We start from the raw sequence: 16,340 nt of genomic DNA on the forward strand, positions 1-16,340 counted from the left end.
TAAAATCAATATCAAACAAAAAAATTCATATTTATTTATATATTCCATTTATTCATATGTTCCTTTTATATATTAGATTATCGACATGTATTAAAGCGACTTGTAAGAAAACTTTCATAATTCTAACTAACTTATACACACTATTGCCATTATTGCTAGAATCAAGCAGAACAATGCAAATGCAATACGATCAATGGCGGTGCCCGCGAGAATCCATTCCAATTGCGTGGTATTTTTTGTAGGCGAAATGATATTCTGTCGATCTCCATCGTCCGAAATATTCGACGTCGAATTGGTAGTGGATTCCTCTGTAAGTTTACCACGCAATTCTTGTCCTGGCATAGGCCGTCGCGATTCGATCTAAAAAAATTATTATTAAAGATAAATTAACGATGCATGTTCAAATTTACCAATAATTATGTTACTACTTCCAAAATTTCCAGTATTTTAATACTGATGAAAAATTGCAAACATTAAAATAAATATGAGTACATAAGTAACAATTTTAAAAATATTTCTTTTGCAGAAATATTTTATTAAAAATTATTTATTCAAAAATATATCAAAAACAGTTTGTCAAAAATATGTTTCGTATAATATAAATAATACATTTAAAATTTGACAATTAAAACAAAGAGTATCCCAAAATAAATGAATACTTACTATAATAAATATATATGCAATAACTCTTAAACGTTAATTACTTACTACATTTATAAGGTCGGAAAGACCTAATAGTTTTCCCGGCCAACTTAATAAACACAGTCTAATATTCCGTGGAAGTGGTTTACAGTATGTCCTCTTAGACATGTTAATTACCAGTATTGATAAAATTAATGAAATTGTTACTAAACAGAGGCAACCACTAAAGAAGCAAACTGTGAAAGCAAATCTTAGTTAATGACGATATTCATTTTCACGGTGTACAGTAGAAATTTACTCATTTTGAAAGGACAGAATTAAATATGCATACATAATATGTCTAATACTCTATGTATTTGAATTTCTTGATTAGAAATTATATTAATTTAAACGATATTAATATTAATTTTATGTAACATATTCATATTTTTGAAGATTTTTTTAAACTGAAGTATTATAAATTTTGCAAAAACAATATTTTAATTATTATAAAAATTGTCAGTTTAAAATTTATAGAACTTGGACACAAATCAAGCAGACTCAAATAAAGTGAAACATGTTTGTCCTTTAAAATCAAGTAAATTTTTTACTGCAACGTAGTTAATTTATTTTCTTTAATTCATAATTGAAAATAATTGAAGAGATTCTAGAAGATTAGTCTTTTGCATCAGTCTACCTATGAGCGGAGGATTTGCAGTTAATGGTACTTTAAGGCCGAAGTAGGCTAAAAACACTGCAATAATTAATACAGTACAGGCCGCAACACTGATCTTTATTTCACTTTGAGGCGGCAGCCAAAACGTGACCAGAATCAGGAAAACGATAGCTGAAAGTTTATATCGTAAATATCATAGACTGGATTAAATTCAGAATTAGATTGTGTATGATAAGTTTATGTTTTGAATTAATTTTACAGTCGATTAACTCGGAAACAAACTCAATGGTATTGCCATGATGTAGATTACTATGTTTTTTAAATCATCATTTCAGTATATAGCATTTAGTAAAATAAACAGCATATATTTACAATAAAATTATATATTGGATATTTCAATAAATATATGTATGAATAAAATGGGTAAAATGGGTAATCAATATAAACATTTTAAAATATACATAAAATATGGCTGCTTAATGTTATTTAAATGATAATTGAAAGAATACGTACCAGCAGCAGGCATCAGCAATACGCTACAATAAAGTGCCGAGTTCCTCTTTAAGGTCATTTCAAAATTCAGATTAATGTATGGATCTGGACAACAAGCGTATACAACTGCTTCGCGACTTTTGCTCAAACCTACTAACTTCCACGCCGCATTTTTAACGTACATACGTTCCTATAAAACGTTGTTATAACACTAAAACATCTTAATATTATTTATTATAATATATCCAATTCAAAATAACTCCAAATTATTGTATTTGTTATATAATGTTAAATAACTCTATTTTTTTTTTACAAAAAGAAACTTCATGTATTTAAACTTGAAATTCAAAAATATTTTAAAAAATTTTTATATGCATGTCTTCTTTTTCAAAAAAATAAAAATAATTTGAAGAAAATATTTGAAAGTATATATTACAATAATCGGATAAAATATACGAATGTATAATAATCAATAAAACATCTTAAACGTTGCTTTTGATGAATGGAACAAGTAAAAAAGAGAAAATCAACAAGAGCACGAAATTTGGAAAGTAAAAAAAAATCAATTTTTTGCGACATTTAAAAAAATATTTTTACCAAATATATGTAGTGCAAAAAGATTCATCTAATAAAACCGTGATACATAAGTTAAGTTTTTCCATTCTACACATATACATACGATTAACATAATTAAATGTTTTCATACCATATGAGACTTGCCCAATTGCATATCAATTTGCTCGCCGTGATACGTCCAAGAACCGAACGTCATATTACAAATCTGTGTATCGAAGGGCCATAGACGAAGATCTAGCTCGCAAAGCCCGACAAATTGCGCGGGCGGCACCCACAAAACTCGACCATCATGGTATATGATACAGGCCGTATCACCATAATGCTCAACCGTACCCGCAGTTCCGCTAGACGAAAAATATAAACTGAATAATTAATATAATTTACTTTGACATTTTTAAATCGACGATCGAGGTACAGTGTCGCGTATACCTGTGATATAGCAGAACATCCGGTTGCCATACTTCGTGGTTCCCTACATGAATATGTTGGAGATTACCGTATTTGGCAGGATCCCATTTGAGTTTTTCATCTGTCCACACCTACAAATGGAAAACGACAATCGATCGATGAGAATGAAATTTTAATGACAATTTTCAGCGTTATTATTAATTATTACAATAATTAATCACTAATATAGATTTTCGTTAATATTGATGCAGGAAAATATTCAAAATATCTCTATTAATATGTTAAATGTAAAATAATTATTATACTAAATATAAAAAATTATACATATATATATATACATCCTCAAAAAATCTTATGTTTAAATTTAAATTTTAATAAAAACTGCGTTAAGCACGTTAGTGCTTATATAAAGATTACAATATAATTCTTATTAAGCATACTTACGTGAGAAGCCCATCCGTTAACAGTGACAGTAGACTTGAAGTCATCCTAAAAATTAAGAAAGTCAATTTTACAATCAAATAGGGTAAAGTTATATTCCCGTACGCGTTCTATGTTCTAATTTCGCGCATACTTGCCACATCAGCATAAAGAATAGTAATATCGAAGTTGACCACCGTCGTGTTGAAATGTTGCGTCGGTCGAGCAAACTTATCATATTTTACAAACAAATCTTGTTTCAATCGATCGGTCCAAGTATGATTCCAAATAGGAGTCCCTGTAAATCACCGAGGGACAATGTCGGAAGCTGTAATCTTCTTCATTACGTGAGATACAACAATTTACGCCTTGCTCACGTTTATCATTCACGAGTTGATCTCATAAACAGTATTCTGTTTCGCGATAATAAGTTTGAAGGAGTTGTGTTTTGTTTGTTTACACTTTCCACATTTTATCTTTCTTTTTTTCTTTTAAAGATCACCGATTTTAATTATTAATAATTAATTTAAAACTGATTCCTCGTTTACGAAAATGTCGAGACAAATCATCATTTATTGCAATTATTTCTTTTGTATATATATTTATATACAAATAATAATTTATTATTATATTATTTGTATATATATATTTGAATTAAAATTTTTATAAAACTAAATTCTACTTAAAACTAATTAAAAAAATAACATGTATTGTACTTACATATTTATTCTGATGTTTTGCTTAATTTACAAAACAAGCTCTTCATATGTAAAACTTATAACTTAGAAACTATTCAATATATTCTTGCTAACATAAGCAAAAATCAATTGTAAATTTGTCAAAAAATTAATTATCAAAAGTAAGATTGCACTTTTGTAAGACGTAAAAGACTTCATATTTAACTTTATGTATATAAGAAGTACAAAGAACTACAAAGTTATAATAAATAAATCTAATGTTATTAATTAATATATGTTGCTAATATATATATATATATACATATATATACAACATTGTTGGCTGCAAATGGTATTTGGAAATATTGAGGCTCATTCATTCGTCTGATTCGCTTTGAATAACAGTACAAGTGGATAAATGACGACAATCAGTAACCACGGATGGTAAATAAGGAAGTGTGTACGTTCGTCGACAGGGAATTTTTCGAATATTCGATGTATGAAGTATATTTTGTCGAGAAGTACGTGTTTTCAATAATTTTAGATTTTAACGCTACACGGACACGTTAATGTGCAAAACTGAGAAATAATAATCAACGAAATTAGTATCGTCGACATAGAAACGTCGCATATGAAATAATTATAAAAATTCTAATTGGGGAATGCTGCAACTTCCAATTAGCTGAAGTATATACATGGAACAGATACAGAGATCTGTTGTTATAGCTATTTTCCAAAAATTAAAAAAATTAACAAACATTGTTAATATGGAAGCAAATTATCTTTACGCAGTTATATTATATTATGTTATTATATTATTCTATAATAGAACGAATAACTGTGGCGTAGTAACATTTCTTGTCTAATTTGTTTATTTTTATATAGATGTTACGTTTGTGATCATTAAATTATTATATTATTAGCAGTACTTTCAAATACTGACAAGATACCAATGAACTGTGTCAAAACTTATGTAAGATTAAAGACAAAATAAATCGTCACAAAGTCATGTCGCTTTTGATTCTGTAATAATCCTATACGAGTATATATTTTGAACTAAAAAATCAGTGAACGAATATCAATAATGACTTACTTTCTAATAGCAATATATTAAATAAATAATTGATTAGTTATATAAAATTAATGAGATGGAAGCATGAATTTGTCGATTCTATATTTCTATTTTTGTCGTCTCAAGTTTTTGCAAAAATGTCGCACCATGCGTAGTGTATCGGAAGGATCTCAAACATTGCAATTTTTGGGATGCTTCGCGCTATGACTCGCTGGTCATTCACACTTACTTTCCGGCGTGCCGCTCGCATACAACACTACATTGTTGAATAAGGTAAGCGTGATCGCCGTGTAGATAATGCAAGAAAGCCGCATCGCGAGCTGAAGTGCGAACCGTCGTCGAATTGACACTGACTATGGTGAGAAGCGCGATACGTCGGTATTGCCACAGACAAGAGTGGCAAGAAGGGGCTACCATAGATTTAAGTAGTTAACAACCTGTTGAATAGACATTTCGTCGCCTACCGCTGATCAATGAAACGCAATGACTTTGACCTCTTTTACTCCGCCGGAGATACTCCTATATTATTTAGACTGAACCCTTTCAATTGTCCATGTAATTGCAGCAACAATGTCGTAACTATAGGCCCTTGTTTAGTACAATTAATTATTATCGGCTAGAGTTTTTCGAACAATGTACATTATATTATTTCATTATTTTGCAAACTGGAAGAGATATTTCGCAATCACTAGATGGCTTCTGTAGCCAACCTCGAATGATTTTTCGATATAAAAGAATGTCGAGGAAATTCATAATTTTCCATATGATTTCAACTTTTAACAATATGTACCTGTTAATAATTAAAATTAAATGCAGTTTAATCTACTCTGTATTGTTTAAAATTTATTATCTACTTTCTCCGTACCTAAGTATTCGCAAATAAAAAGTTTTAATTTATAATCATAATCTACAATTGTACACTATTAATGTTTCGATATTTTTGTTGAGAGAAAATTGGTTCTGGATCAGTTAAATAATTTGTAATAAAATCGTAGTTCAGTAATTAGCTGTTAAAAAATATTCTGATACGCAATATAAATTTGCTATAAAAATCTACCATGTTTTTAATTGCGTGATATGAACTTCGATAAATTTTATTTATATTAAAAGCGTTTGCTATACATAATGGTTTAAAACGATAATTTGAAAAATAAAAATATATAAGATAGCGGAGGTGTAAGCAAGATTGCGAATTTAGTAATTATTTATGATCCTTAATGCTACTGCGAAAGATTTAATTATCGCTTCGTTAATTTTCTTGGAAAACTATCTCTTGTAAAAGAAGTTACTGCAAAATAATAATTCTGATATTCTGTTGAATATTTGTATTGTATAATTAAGGCACTGTTAATTACAATGCGCGGAAAAACTAATTTAACTTTAGTAAGAAATTCAAAGTTTAATGCGTTGCATTACTGTATACAAGTATACATACATATACATCGTATTGAACAATATATTTGCCGCTATTCTATTATTTGTCGCAATAAATACTCACTATATAATTCTCACTCAGACTGTGTATTTTAATCGTGTATGTAAATAAACTGTTTAAATTGTGTAAAGCGCGAAATGAACATGAGATGGAGTTGAAAAGTTTAAATTTGGAGATTTTTTCCACTACAAATCTATATTAATCTTTTTCCAGAGATCTATGTTGAAATAGTGTTAGATAAATTGTAATGTAGTAATGTAAGATTATAGCAAATATTATAGCAAAACAATGCAAAAGACAAACTATTCAGATATTAGTTATTATCTTTCAGATGTTTCATATATTGTTTGCTGATGTTTTCTCAAGGAAATCTTGGGTTTTAATTTTATTTAAATAATAATCTCTTTTCGCAAACTAAGCTTTAAAGAGATATGCGATAATATATTAAATTCCTTTTTATCTGATAACTTTTATTTAATAATTTATATAAAATGATTTATGATATTTCTGGAAAAAATTATTTTCTAAGAAAAGTAATTTGACGGTGAAATAAAACGAGAAATTTTACGAGCATACTGTCCAAAACGTATATTTATTGAAAGATACTGTAAAAGAAACGACGTACTAGGGAGCTGTATATCTCTTTACTGTTAAGTTCTTGCAATAACGAGCATGAATTACGTACATTTATGCAACAGTTTGCTCGATGTCGGTAATAGGGACATGATCTTTGCACTAATATTAAACTTGAATACGAGTTCATGCAATGAAGCATAACACGCCTCTTCTCCACTCTAGAAATTATTTCTTTTCTATAAAAGATAACTTTAACGCTTATATCTGTACATCAGAGCTAAAGTATATTAAATCCATTTTTGTCAGATACACTTTTATTGGACCGATGCAGTAAAGTTTAGCATCGGTCGAATAAAAGTGTATCTGACAAAAATGGACTTAATATACTTTAGCTCTGACGTATAGACATGCCTTTTTTATTTGTCGCATATAGGTACACATTGATTTTTTACGGAAGATGTTACTTTAATTTGTAAAAAACTTTTTATTTTTTATAGCTTATACTTTAAAAATCAATTCTTTGTTAAATTTTTGTTTAAATTGCTTACTTTTTCTTGGAATTATAAAAAGAATAAATGATATATTTAAAAATTTTGAAAATTTATTTTGCTATATCTTATAATATCTTTGTTTTTATATACAAGAAATTTAATGTATTTAAGTTTCTCATTCATTCTTATTTTATGTTCTCATAACATTTTATAAATTTTGCTTTTTGATTCATACTTTGCATTTAAAACAATAAAAAATGCAAGATACAGTAAATTATGAAAATACAAAGAAGAAAATGCAAAGCTAAATTTACGTTGCAAAATTTTATTGTAAAGTATAGCTGTTTTGTATGTGCGTAAGCATTAAAAAGTTAAAAGCTCCAACTTCTGTTTTTTGCCCTGACTTGGCATCCCTGCGGTCAGCACAAATAGATGCAAGCTCGCGTGTAATGCGTTTTACGTGCTTTTGGAACTATTCGTAGTCTTCTCTAATATACAGATCGTTACTCAAAAGTTAAAGTAAGACGTAAATCAAGCGCTTGCGCGTGATTAATCGCGCGCCCGAAGTTTTTCTGTCACAAGCAGTTTTACGCTGAGAAGATATGAAAATATTTTTTGTCTTTTCCCTTCTCCTATAATATTATCGCGTAAGAACAAGATAAAAGCATAAAAAATAATCAAGCTTTTGAATTTAAGCAGAGAGATTCTACCTGTTGCATTTTGGCAAGCTTAAAATAGATCTAAATGGAAATGCAAGTAAAATGAAGACCCATTGCATTTTGACATTCTTACTATTTTTATGCAAAAATGCGACACGCACAGAAGGGAGATGTAGAAATATACATGTATATATAAATAATAGAGGGAGGGAGGGGGTAGAGGAAGAGAGGAAAGATGAGATCGGCGTTGACATTGTCGCCGATAACGAAGACGATAACAACAACGACAGGATTCTCGCATCCGCCCCTATGATTATTATTTGTCGAGAGCCATAAATAATAAAGAAGATTACGTAGGTCGGTAGCCGGCGGTGGAGGTGTAATTGAATCAAAATAATGTAGAGGTATCGTGTTGTATGCTCTGGCCAATCATAACTCAGGTGAGACCATCTCCTCCCGCGCGACGCGGCGAGAAAACTAGCGACAGGACAGGGTGCAGAGTAGGGGATGATATGCGCGCCGAGAGGGTGTCCCTATATAAAGGGTGTCATCTCCCAACCCCGGATACTCATTCCACCACCAACCACCACTAACACGCCGCAAAGCACACCGTACAGCCGTATATACGCACTTTCTCTTTTCGTTTTTCTTTCGAAACTTATATACATTTCTCCGATCGCATCCCTACGCATCGAGAAGCCGAAAAGCCGACAGTATGGTGAGTGTTTTACCGTTATCGTTATCGTGAGTGAGTGCTTTACGGGTTTTACAGTGATACGGGATTATTCGGTGATTTAGGCTTTAATGACTGTGATCTCGTATCTGGACTATTTTGCCTTTGGTTTTCTGTCTGACAATGAATGATGATAAGAAGTTTTGAGCAATCCTAAATTTTTGTTTATTTAGGGTCGGTTGTTCCAAGTCTGGGTAAGTTTTACTCGGCAAGTAGTAGGTATATCTTTGTCTCCTTTTTTAGAACTTATCTGAAAAAAAAGACGAAAATATGCTGTCAGGTGAAACTTACTGAGAAGTTGGAAAAATCGGCCCTTAAGTAGTTGGTGATGCTGACTGAGAGATAAAGAGTAACGCTTGTATTAATTATTGTGTATTTTGGATCGTATAAATATATATTTTTTATATATTTTGTTTAATATTTTAATAGTTCATTATCTTTTATGTTTTTTATATATAGGTCGTGCACGTGTTTTTGGAAATCGATAATTTATAACTTTCGGAAAATTAAACTTTTATATTGCATATAATATATATAAAAAATATATAAAATATATATATATATATAATAGAGAAAAAAAGAAAAAAAAAGGAAATATTTTAAAATTCTATTGCTACACCTAAATAATAATTAATTATCATAGATGTCCAGAAAAAGAGCCTCACACTCATTCTTCGAATTAATAGATTAATTAAAAAGTTTGTCACTTTTCTATTAATATTTGCTTTAAATAAGGAGTCATTTAAAAGTTATTTCAAAGAAAAAAGATCTTTTTATGTAAATTTTTTTAGATAGAAAAAATATCGAAATTATTAATACTAATTGCGTGTGTGTATAATATATATGTGAATTTTGAATAATAAAAGCTGCTTCAAATAAAATTATGCAATTATACAATATTATTTTCAATTTCATTTAACGAACATTTCTCGCATCATAAAATTTAAATATTTTACATTTTTTGGAAAAGTTTATAAATATTACAATAACAATGTAGGTAATTTTGACGCAATTAATTTAATGGTAGATCTCTAGCGAACAAGTCTTGCGATTAGTCTGCTGTTGCTTTTTTATGTGATTTTCTACTTTCACGATATTAAGAATATACTTTGCTGTTACTTTAATTAAATTCGGATTTCATTTAACCATGTTCAACAGACCCATATTTTTTCAATGTTGAAGCGACAATGTAGAACGAAGTTCCTACGTTCTATTACAGTTTCTGTAAAATGTGAGTGACATTATTTCGCGCGTGTTCAATTTTTTTACGTTTTTTATCATGACTTTTTCTCATTTCACTTTCCACATAATTCTGAATTTAGCAATATTAACTCACTTGCTGAAAAAAATTGGGAACAACATTAACCATTATATTTCGTTAAGAAAATGGCAAGATAAAAGAATATTTCTATTCCATTTCTGAAGGATAATATTGAAAAAGACGTGGATGAGGGTTCATAAACATTTTTTCACGATATTACTTATTTCAATTTTCTTTTGAAATATGCAATCCATATATTTTCCAATTTCGAAAAATAAAGAATAACATAATATTTGAAGCATATATATATAAAAATTGCATCTTTTCGGATATTAATCGATTTCAAATATAATACATATATTCCTTCATTCGATCAAATCAACATATTTAATGATAATCGATTCTTTTCTGATATTCACATAATGTAGAATATCATTTACTGCTATTTTTCACAATTTTGAACATTAAATATTGTTATAGCTCAATCTTAAATTATATATTTTTTAAAGTTAAAGTTTATTTTACTTGTAACATACTAAATTTTTTATGTTTCATATTTAAATTTCTTCATATTGTATTAATATAATAACATAGAAAAAAATTGAAACTTAAAATGTCGCACATGTTATATAAATATTAGCTTTAGATACCGATTCTTTTCTAAAAAAAAAATTAAAAAAAGCAATTTTTTTCTCTTCTATAAAAAATAAAGACACCAAAATGCAATATAGTCTACTTTAAAATGTTGCAATTTTTCTTTTCTTTTTTGAGGACAATAAATAAGATTAATACGGTCTTTTATTCTTTATTACGACAATTAATCATGTTTGTGATCATCCTTTATACCATAATCGTATCACTGTCCAACTTTATTGAAAGAATATGACTTCATTTTGTTAAGCTTCATCAGATTTCTTTTATTTTTAATTATAAATTATAAAAAATTTATTGATATAAAAACCTTTTAAATAGAAAAAAGCTATTGGGAGAGAGACAGAGAGAAAGATTCCAAGAATAACTAAAAAATCCATTATTAATTTGTTTACGCGATAATATAGCGCGTATCAAATATCTATAATTCAATAAAATACGATCAGCACCTCATTGTCAGCATCAAGTTATGCAGGAAATTGAGTACATTAATATTGACGCACAATGCAATTTGAGAAAAAAATAAAAATAAATATTAGTTAATTAATTAAAGTATCAGCCCACGTAATTCATACTTATTTCTTCTCAAAGAGATTATTTCTGCGACAAATATTTTTAGTAATGCACGTAGCAAATTCTGTGGGCGATATGATTATGAATGGCAGTCGCGTACAGAATTAATTAAAGTAACGTAAGGCATCATATTAATCTTGCTCGCTGTGACGTGATATTGTTAAACAGGATATTAATATGAATAATGAGACGCCAATATAATTTATCGTGACGCACGTTAAACGATACGCCGTTGCTGGTGCACTATGTAATCTTAGCTGATCTCGACAAATCAGTTACAATTGAGTGAAGTTACTTAGAAACTTCACGGATTTATAATCTCAACTCTGTTTAAGATGATAAACCGAAATATAAGCTGTCACGACTTAAGCAGTATAAATATATGCATATACTTGTCGTGTAATATATTTTAGTTTTTTGTAATATTTTAGTTTTCATATTCTTGTAAGTTCTACAAACCTTTTTAATTATTTTATGTTTTATAGATTGCACAAAAATTATTTATTTAATGTTAAAAATATCGTTTTTATAACTAGGCAAATTCTCTCTGATAAAGATCAGAGATATTTATCGAACAAAATATTTAAAAAATAAAAGTTAATTTTATACATATTATATTTGCTTCTATTTTTACTTATCCTATTTTTATTAATGCTCTTTTGTTTTTCTTAAGAAAATTTTAAGATTTTAATTGTAATCAAATTAAAAAGGAATTTACATTGTTTTATATGTATATCGAGATCTTAATTTTGACGATACATTTTTTTATTAATCTAGAATTGATTCTCTTTTTAATAAAAATAATGAAATTAAGTAATAAAATTAACTAAATAATAAAACAATAAAATAAATTATATAAAATATCAAAAGTTTTTGAATTAAATTGAAAAAGAATTGAATTTAATTGGAAAAGATGAAAAATCGTTCGCGAATTAAACTTGGGAAAGCAAACTGATAACAAAATTAATGAATCTTAATATAAATTGCGAGTGTTGTAGAATTATATTTTATGAATTCTATAAATGAACAAATTGAAATACAACCAGATATACATAATAATAAATACACAGTTTTGCCGCAAAATATACGATTTTTAATCGTAGATTACACTCTGGGCTTTTAATGCAATGGCATTCCTCTGCAATTGGATGCTCGTGTCTTCCTCAGCCTTGAAGGATGATAATAGCCTGAGAATCTTTAAAGAATCGCCAAACGAATTCGAATACGTGGTGAAAAGGCACGATGTGGATGATCGTAAGGAGGATGTCGAATCTAAGGAGAGGCGCAGCACTATGGGAGGTTCCTCTTTCATTAGATTCGGACGCGGCTTTAACACCATGGATAATTCGGCATTCGATAATGAAATCGACTCAAAAGGGATTAACAGACATCCTAGATGGAAATCGCCGGACGTAGTGATCAGACTCGGTCGATCCGGAAATAAGGCTACGAACAATGAGCAACCTAAACGCGGGAAAAACGATCTTAACTTTATCAGGTATCTGTTTTATTTTTAATCTTATAGTTATTGAGATATGGAATATATTATCCCATAATTCAATGATAAAAGTCGATCAAACTGGCAACAAAGAATATATTATGTCATATGTATACCTAGTATTAGATAATACGTATAAAATGATATTGAAATATTGTCGCGATAGGCTAGATGTATACCTTTTATAAGAAATTGCGAGTATTGTGAGTTCGTGCAATTTTTGCGGCATGCACAAATAATGAGTACGCAGGTGTAGTGCGTGTATGACCTATAAAGTATCGAGATTATTATCATTATTTATCGTCAAAATGATGGGCGCGCAAAAGATACGGAGAAAAGTATACGAGGGTAAAACGCATAATACTTGTTCCGTGCCTTAGAAAAGTCTCTAAACCAGAAAAATGGACGATGACGCAACAGCATAACGGATTCACTGGAGACTCGTATCTACCCATTGTTGTTTTCTTCTTGCGTCACGACATTGGAAAGTTCAGCAAACATGTAACACGATCATTTTTCTTAGTTATATTTGCATTATCTCGCTTTTATCTAAATTGGGTGATACGCTAAAAAGGCGCGCTTCTTTAAATGATATCAAATGTGGAAATGTGCAGAGAGGCTCGTCATCGATAGATTTTGTAGGAAAAAATATATAAATGAGAAAAAAATATAATATAAATAAATAAATGGAAAAAGATATATCAAATTTTTCAGAATCTTCAGAGAAATTGAATTTACAAATCGAAAGCGATATCTACTTTTGACTCACGTAATTTTTGACATGACGTTATGCCAGACCTCGACAAAATTTATAATAATTATACACAAAAATAAAAATATTTCTTAATTTTTTTTATAAATTTCTTCATTTTAATATAATACTAGAAAATTATGATTAATGCTTTTTCTAATAGCAAAATATGTTAAGCGGTTTATCTTCTGAAATACTTCTCTCTCATAAGAGAAAAATAGCATATAAAACACATATGTATAATTGCGATTGAAATATAAATAAATAAATTTTGTTTGAAACAGGTTTGGCCGTAATATACAAATTGTGCCACCCGAACTCGATCTATCTGCGGTGTGTTCTGTATTTATGAACGGCGCGGTCAGCGACACGGTTCTTCATCCGGACGTGATGAGGCTGTTTCGTCTTTGCAACAATTTGAACAAGATCGCCGGTGATATCAGCTTGGATACCCTCGAGACCGATTCGAATCATCGCGAGTGAACTGATGCGCTACTCGTCTAACTCATCCAAGATCGTTCCGTGCACCGAGGATTCGATGGCGGATGTCAACGAGGATCGCAGCACTTCAGTTTTGTCGAATTGATTTTAGCTGCCGCGAACCGAAACGTATTTGGCTTTGAGATGATGACCGGATCGCATTATTCTATCAGCGTGTATCTGTATTTAAACGAATTTCAGATATCGATTAATTAAAGAAACACGAATTTGTTTGCTATTTTTCACCAGAATCTCTGTTACGAAATTACAGAGAAGAAATAGATCTTGTTAACGAGAGATCTAGCTTAGAACAAAAAGTTTACTTTTGTTACTTATTGTGGCTTTTTAAATTAAATATGCTTGTCTGAGAATTCTTTTTCTGTGAGAATTTAATTTTTCTGTTAGAAAAAACTTATTGCTACATTTTATCGCGGAACAAAAATTAAGTTGGTTAATCTGCATTAACTTAATGTATAATTTGAATATACTGCTTCTTAACGTAATAGTAAAATTTAATTTTATCATCTATAAATTTTATGTCCGCGTTGTGCACATTAGATGGTTGAATAAAGTAAATGATAATAATATTCTTTACTTTAGCTGCACGCTAAAAAACTTTTACAAAATTATAATATATTATTCTGATTTATTATTTTTATAATAAAATATTTCACAACGAGAAGTCATATAATAATTGTTTTATTGCTAATTCTATTTTGTTCGTATATTAATTATTGGATTAATATATACATAAACGTTTGCAGCTAAAGGATTAGTTGGCCATTCTCGTGTGTATTTATTTTATCTTTAAAAAAATGAATATATATATATATATATATATATATATATATATATATATTCACAGCACGCTGATAGCGAATGCTGATCCGCGAATGTCATATCCGGTATCAATGCTGTACATCCACCTGCCTCACTAACATATTCAATGTACATAGAGATTTTTTGACGATTTGTCGTTTAAAACATCGTCAATGTAATCGCATACGAAAAATTCGTATTATAATCGTGCACACTCTTCTTGTGTCGGCGCGAACAGCGAATTCGGCTGAACGTAGTAGTGCGTAGTGATGTATGATTAAAGGTCGTCTAAAGATATCTAAATTTAAATCAAATGTACAAGCATGGCATAAAAACATAGTTACGCTGAGAGATACCAACAGTGAATTTTTTCTTGGATTTTCGCTATTACAAAATGTTGCTAAGTACGTGTATGTTATGTATAATATAATTAACTTATAAGAAGCAACTATTATATTTGTTAAAAACCTATTATTTTAATTTTAATTTAATATTGCTGTGGAATTTTATTTCTAATATTTTCCCCCCAAAAACAGCTGTACGTCCGTGAAAAATGATCTTAATTATCAATTTTTGATGTTGTGGGGCTCCTTTCATAACTACAGTCATTTCTGTCAACTGGTATAGTGATTTATAGTCAGATCATTTAGAGCATCATTTGGCGAGCCGTTTATACCGCCGTGCGCAAATGATTGTATGTCATATTGTACGCAGTGACGTTTTATATGCGCATTAATACTCTCTGTACTACTTTATCTAGCCGGATTCGCTGTAGATCTCGCGCATAAACAGTAGGACCGATTGTCGATCCAGTTCGAGCCTACGATTAAATATTGTAAGAATTTGTCACAATGTCAAACTGCATTGTCTCCGGTAGCCTATGCCGTTGTTATGATGTATATGTAAATTTAATACGTAACTACATATAATTAAAAAAAAACAAAGTGGCTGGATGTGAACTTGTTTCTTGTACGATGCACCTATCCTATTCTTCTTAAATTAAACGCTGTTTTCTTTAAATCGTATTTAAAATAGATCAACTTTCTTTTAATCAATTTTAATTTTATTCGCTTGGGCCCTTACTCAAATTTTTGGGAAAAATATTAATTATATAATCCGTTTATCTCTGTGGTTATTTAATTAAGATTCACAACAATTAATCTACGAATAAGAAAAAAGAGAATCTTCGACGAATTTCATAAATGTATTTTATTAAATATGATTGTGCGATATGCAAACAAAATCCTTAGTGTATAAGAAAAAGATTTGCGAGATTTTCTGTTTCTAATTTTTACTTCTTAGAAAAAAAATAAACCCTCTTGATTATCTATTTTTTATCCGAATATAACATTATCTTTGCACTCTGCTTTTTTACATTTTTGATGTATTTTTATAATATCGTATACATGTTCTAATTTTTATACTGTTTTTTTTTATATTGACATAACTTCAGTTTCTCTCATATATTACT

The 16,340-nt window shown here is 29.4% G+C and overlaps 2 protein-coding genes across 4 annotated transcripts; one reads left to right on the top strand and one right to left on the bottom strand.

The window, feature by feature from the left end:
- Positions 1-11: 11 nt before the first annotated feature.
- On the bottom strand, positions 12-5,307 carry LOC114931789 (acetylcholine receptor subunit alpha-type acr-16-like). 2 transcript variants are annotated; one of them, XM_029303942.2, is made up of 9 exons: positions 5,172-5,307; positions 3,352-3,491; positions 3,218-3,262; positions 2,795-2,904; positions 2,496-2,709; positions 1,811-1,979; positions 1,319-1,468; positions 709-878; positions 12-360 (listed from the first exon to the last, which is right to left on the bottom strand). In XM_029303942.2, exons 1-9 carry the CDS (start codon positions 5,254-5,256, stop codon positions 127-129), a joined length of 1,317 nt encoding a protein of 438 aa, XP_029159775.1. In that variant the 5' UTR covers positions 5,257-5,307; the 3' UTR covers positions 12-126. The 2 variants fall into 2 exon arrangements, with proteins under 2 accessions (XP_029159775.1, XP_029159774.1); XM_029303941.2 differs by having other exon boundaries at positions 2,496-2,727.
- Positions 5,308-8,651: 3,344 nt separating this feature from the next.
- On the top strand, positions 8,652-15,822 carry LOC114931806 (FMRFamide-related peptides). Of its 2 annotated transcripts, XM_029303961.2 has the most exons (4): positions 8,652-8,821; positions 12,425-12,819; positions 13,200-13,320; positions 13,855-13,925. In XM_029303961.2, the coding sequence occupies exons 1-4, from the start codon at positions 8,819-8,821 to the stop codon at positions 13,864-13,866; spliced, it is 531 nt and encodes a 176-aa protein (XP_029159794.1). In that variant the 5' UTR covers positions 8,652-8,818; the 3' UTR covers positions 13,867-13,925. The 2 variants fall into 2 exon arrangements, with proteins under 2 accessions (XP_029159794.1, XP_029159793.1); XM_029303960.2 differs by lacking the exon at positions 13,200-13,320 and having other exon boundaries at positions 8,653-8,821; positions 13,855-15,822.
- The last annotated feature ends 518 nt before the right edge of the window (positions 15,823-16,340 follow it).

This window comes from Nylanderia fulva, unplaced genomic scaffold, assembly GCF_048542155.1.
Source record: "Nylanderia fulva isolate GAGA-0341 unplaced genomic scaffold, ASM4854215v1 Scaffold22, whole genome shotgun sequence".
In the NCBI taxonomy this organism is placed as follows: domain Eukaryota; kingdom Metazoa; phylum Arthropoda; class Insecta; order Hymenoptera; family Formicidae; genus Nylanderia; species Nylanderia fulva.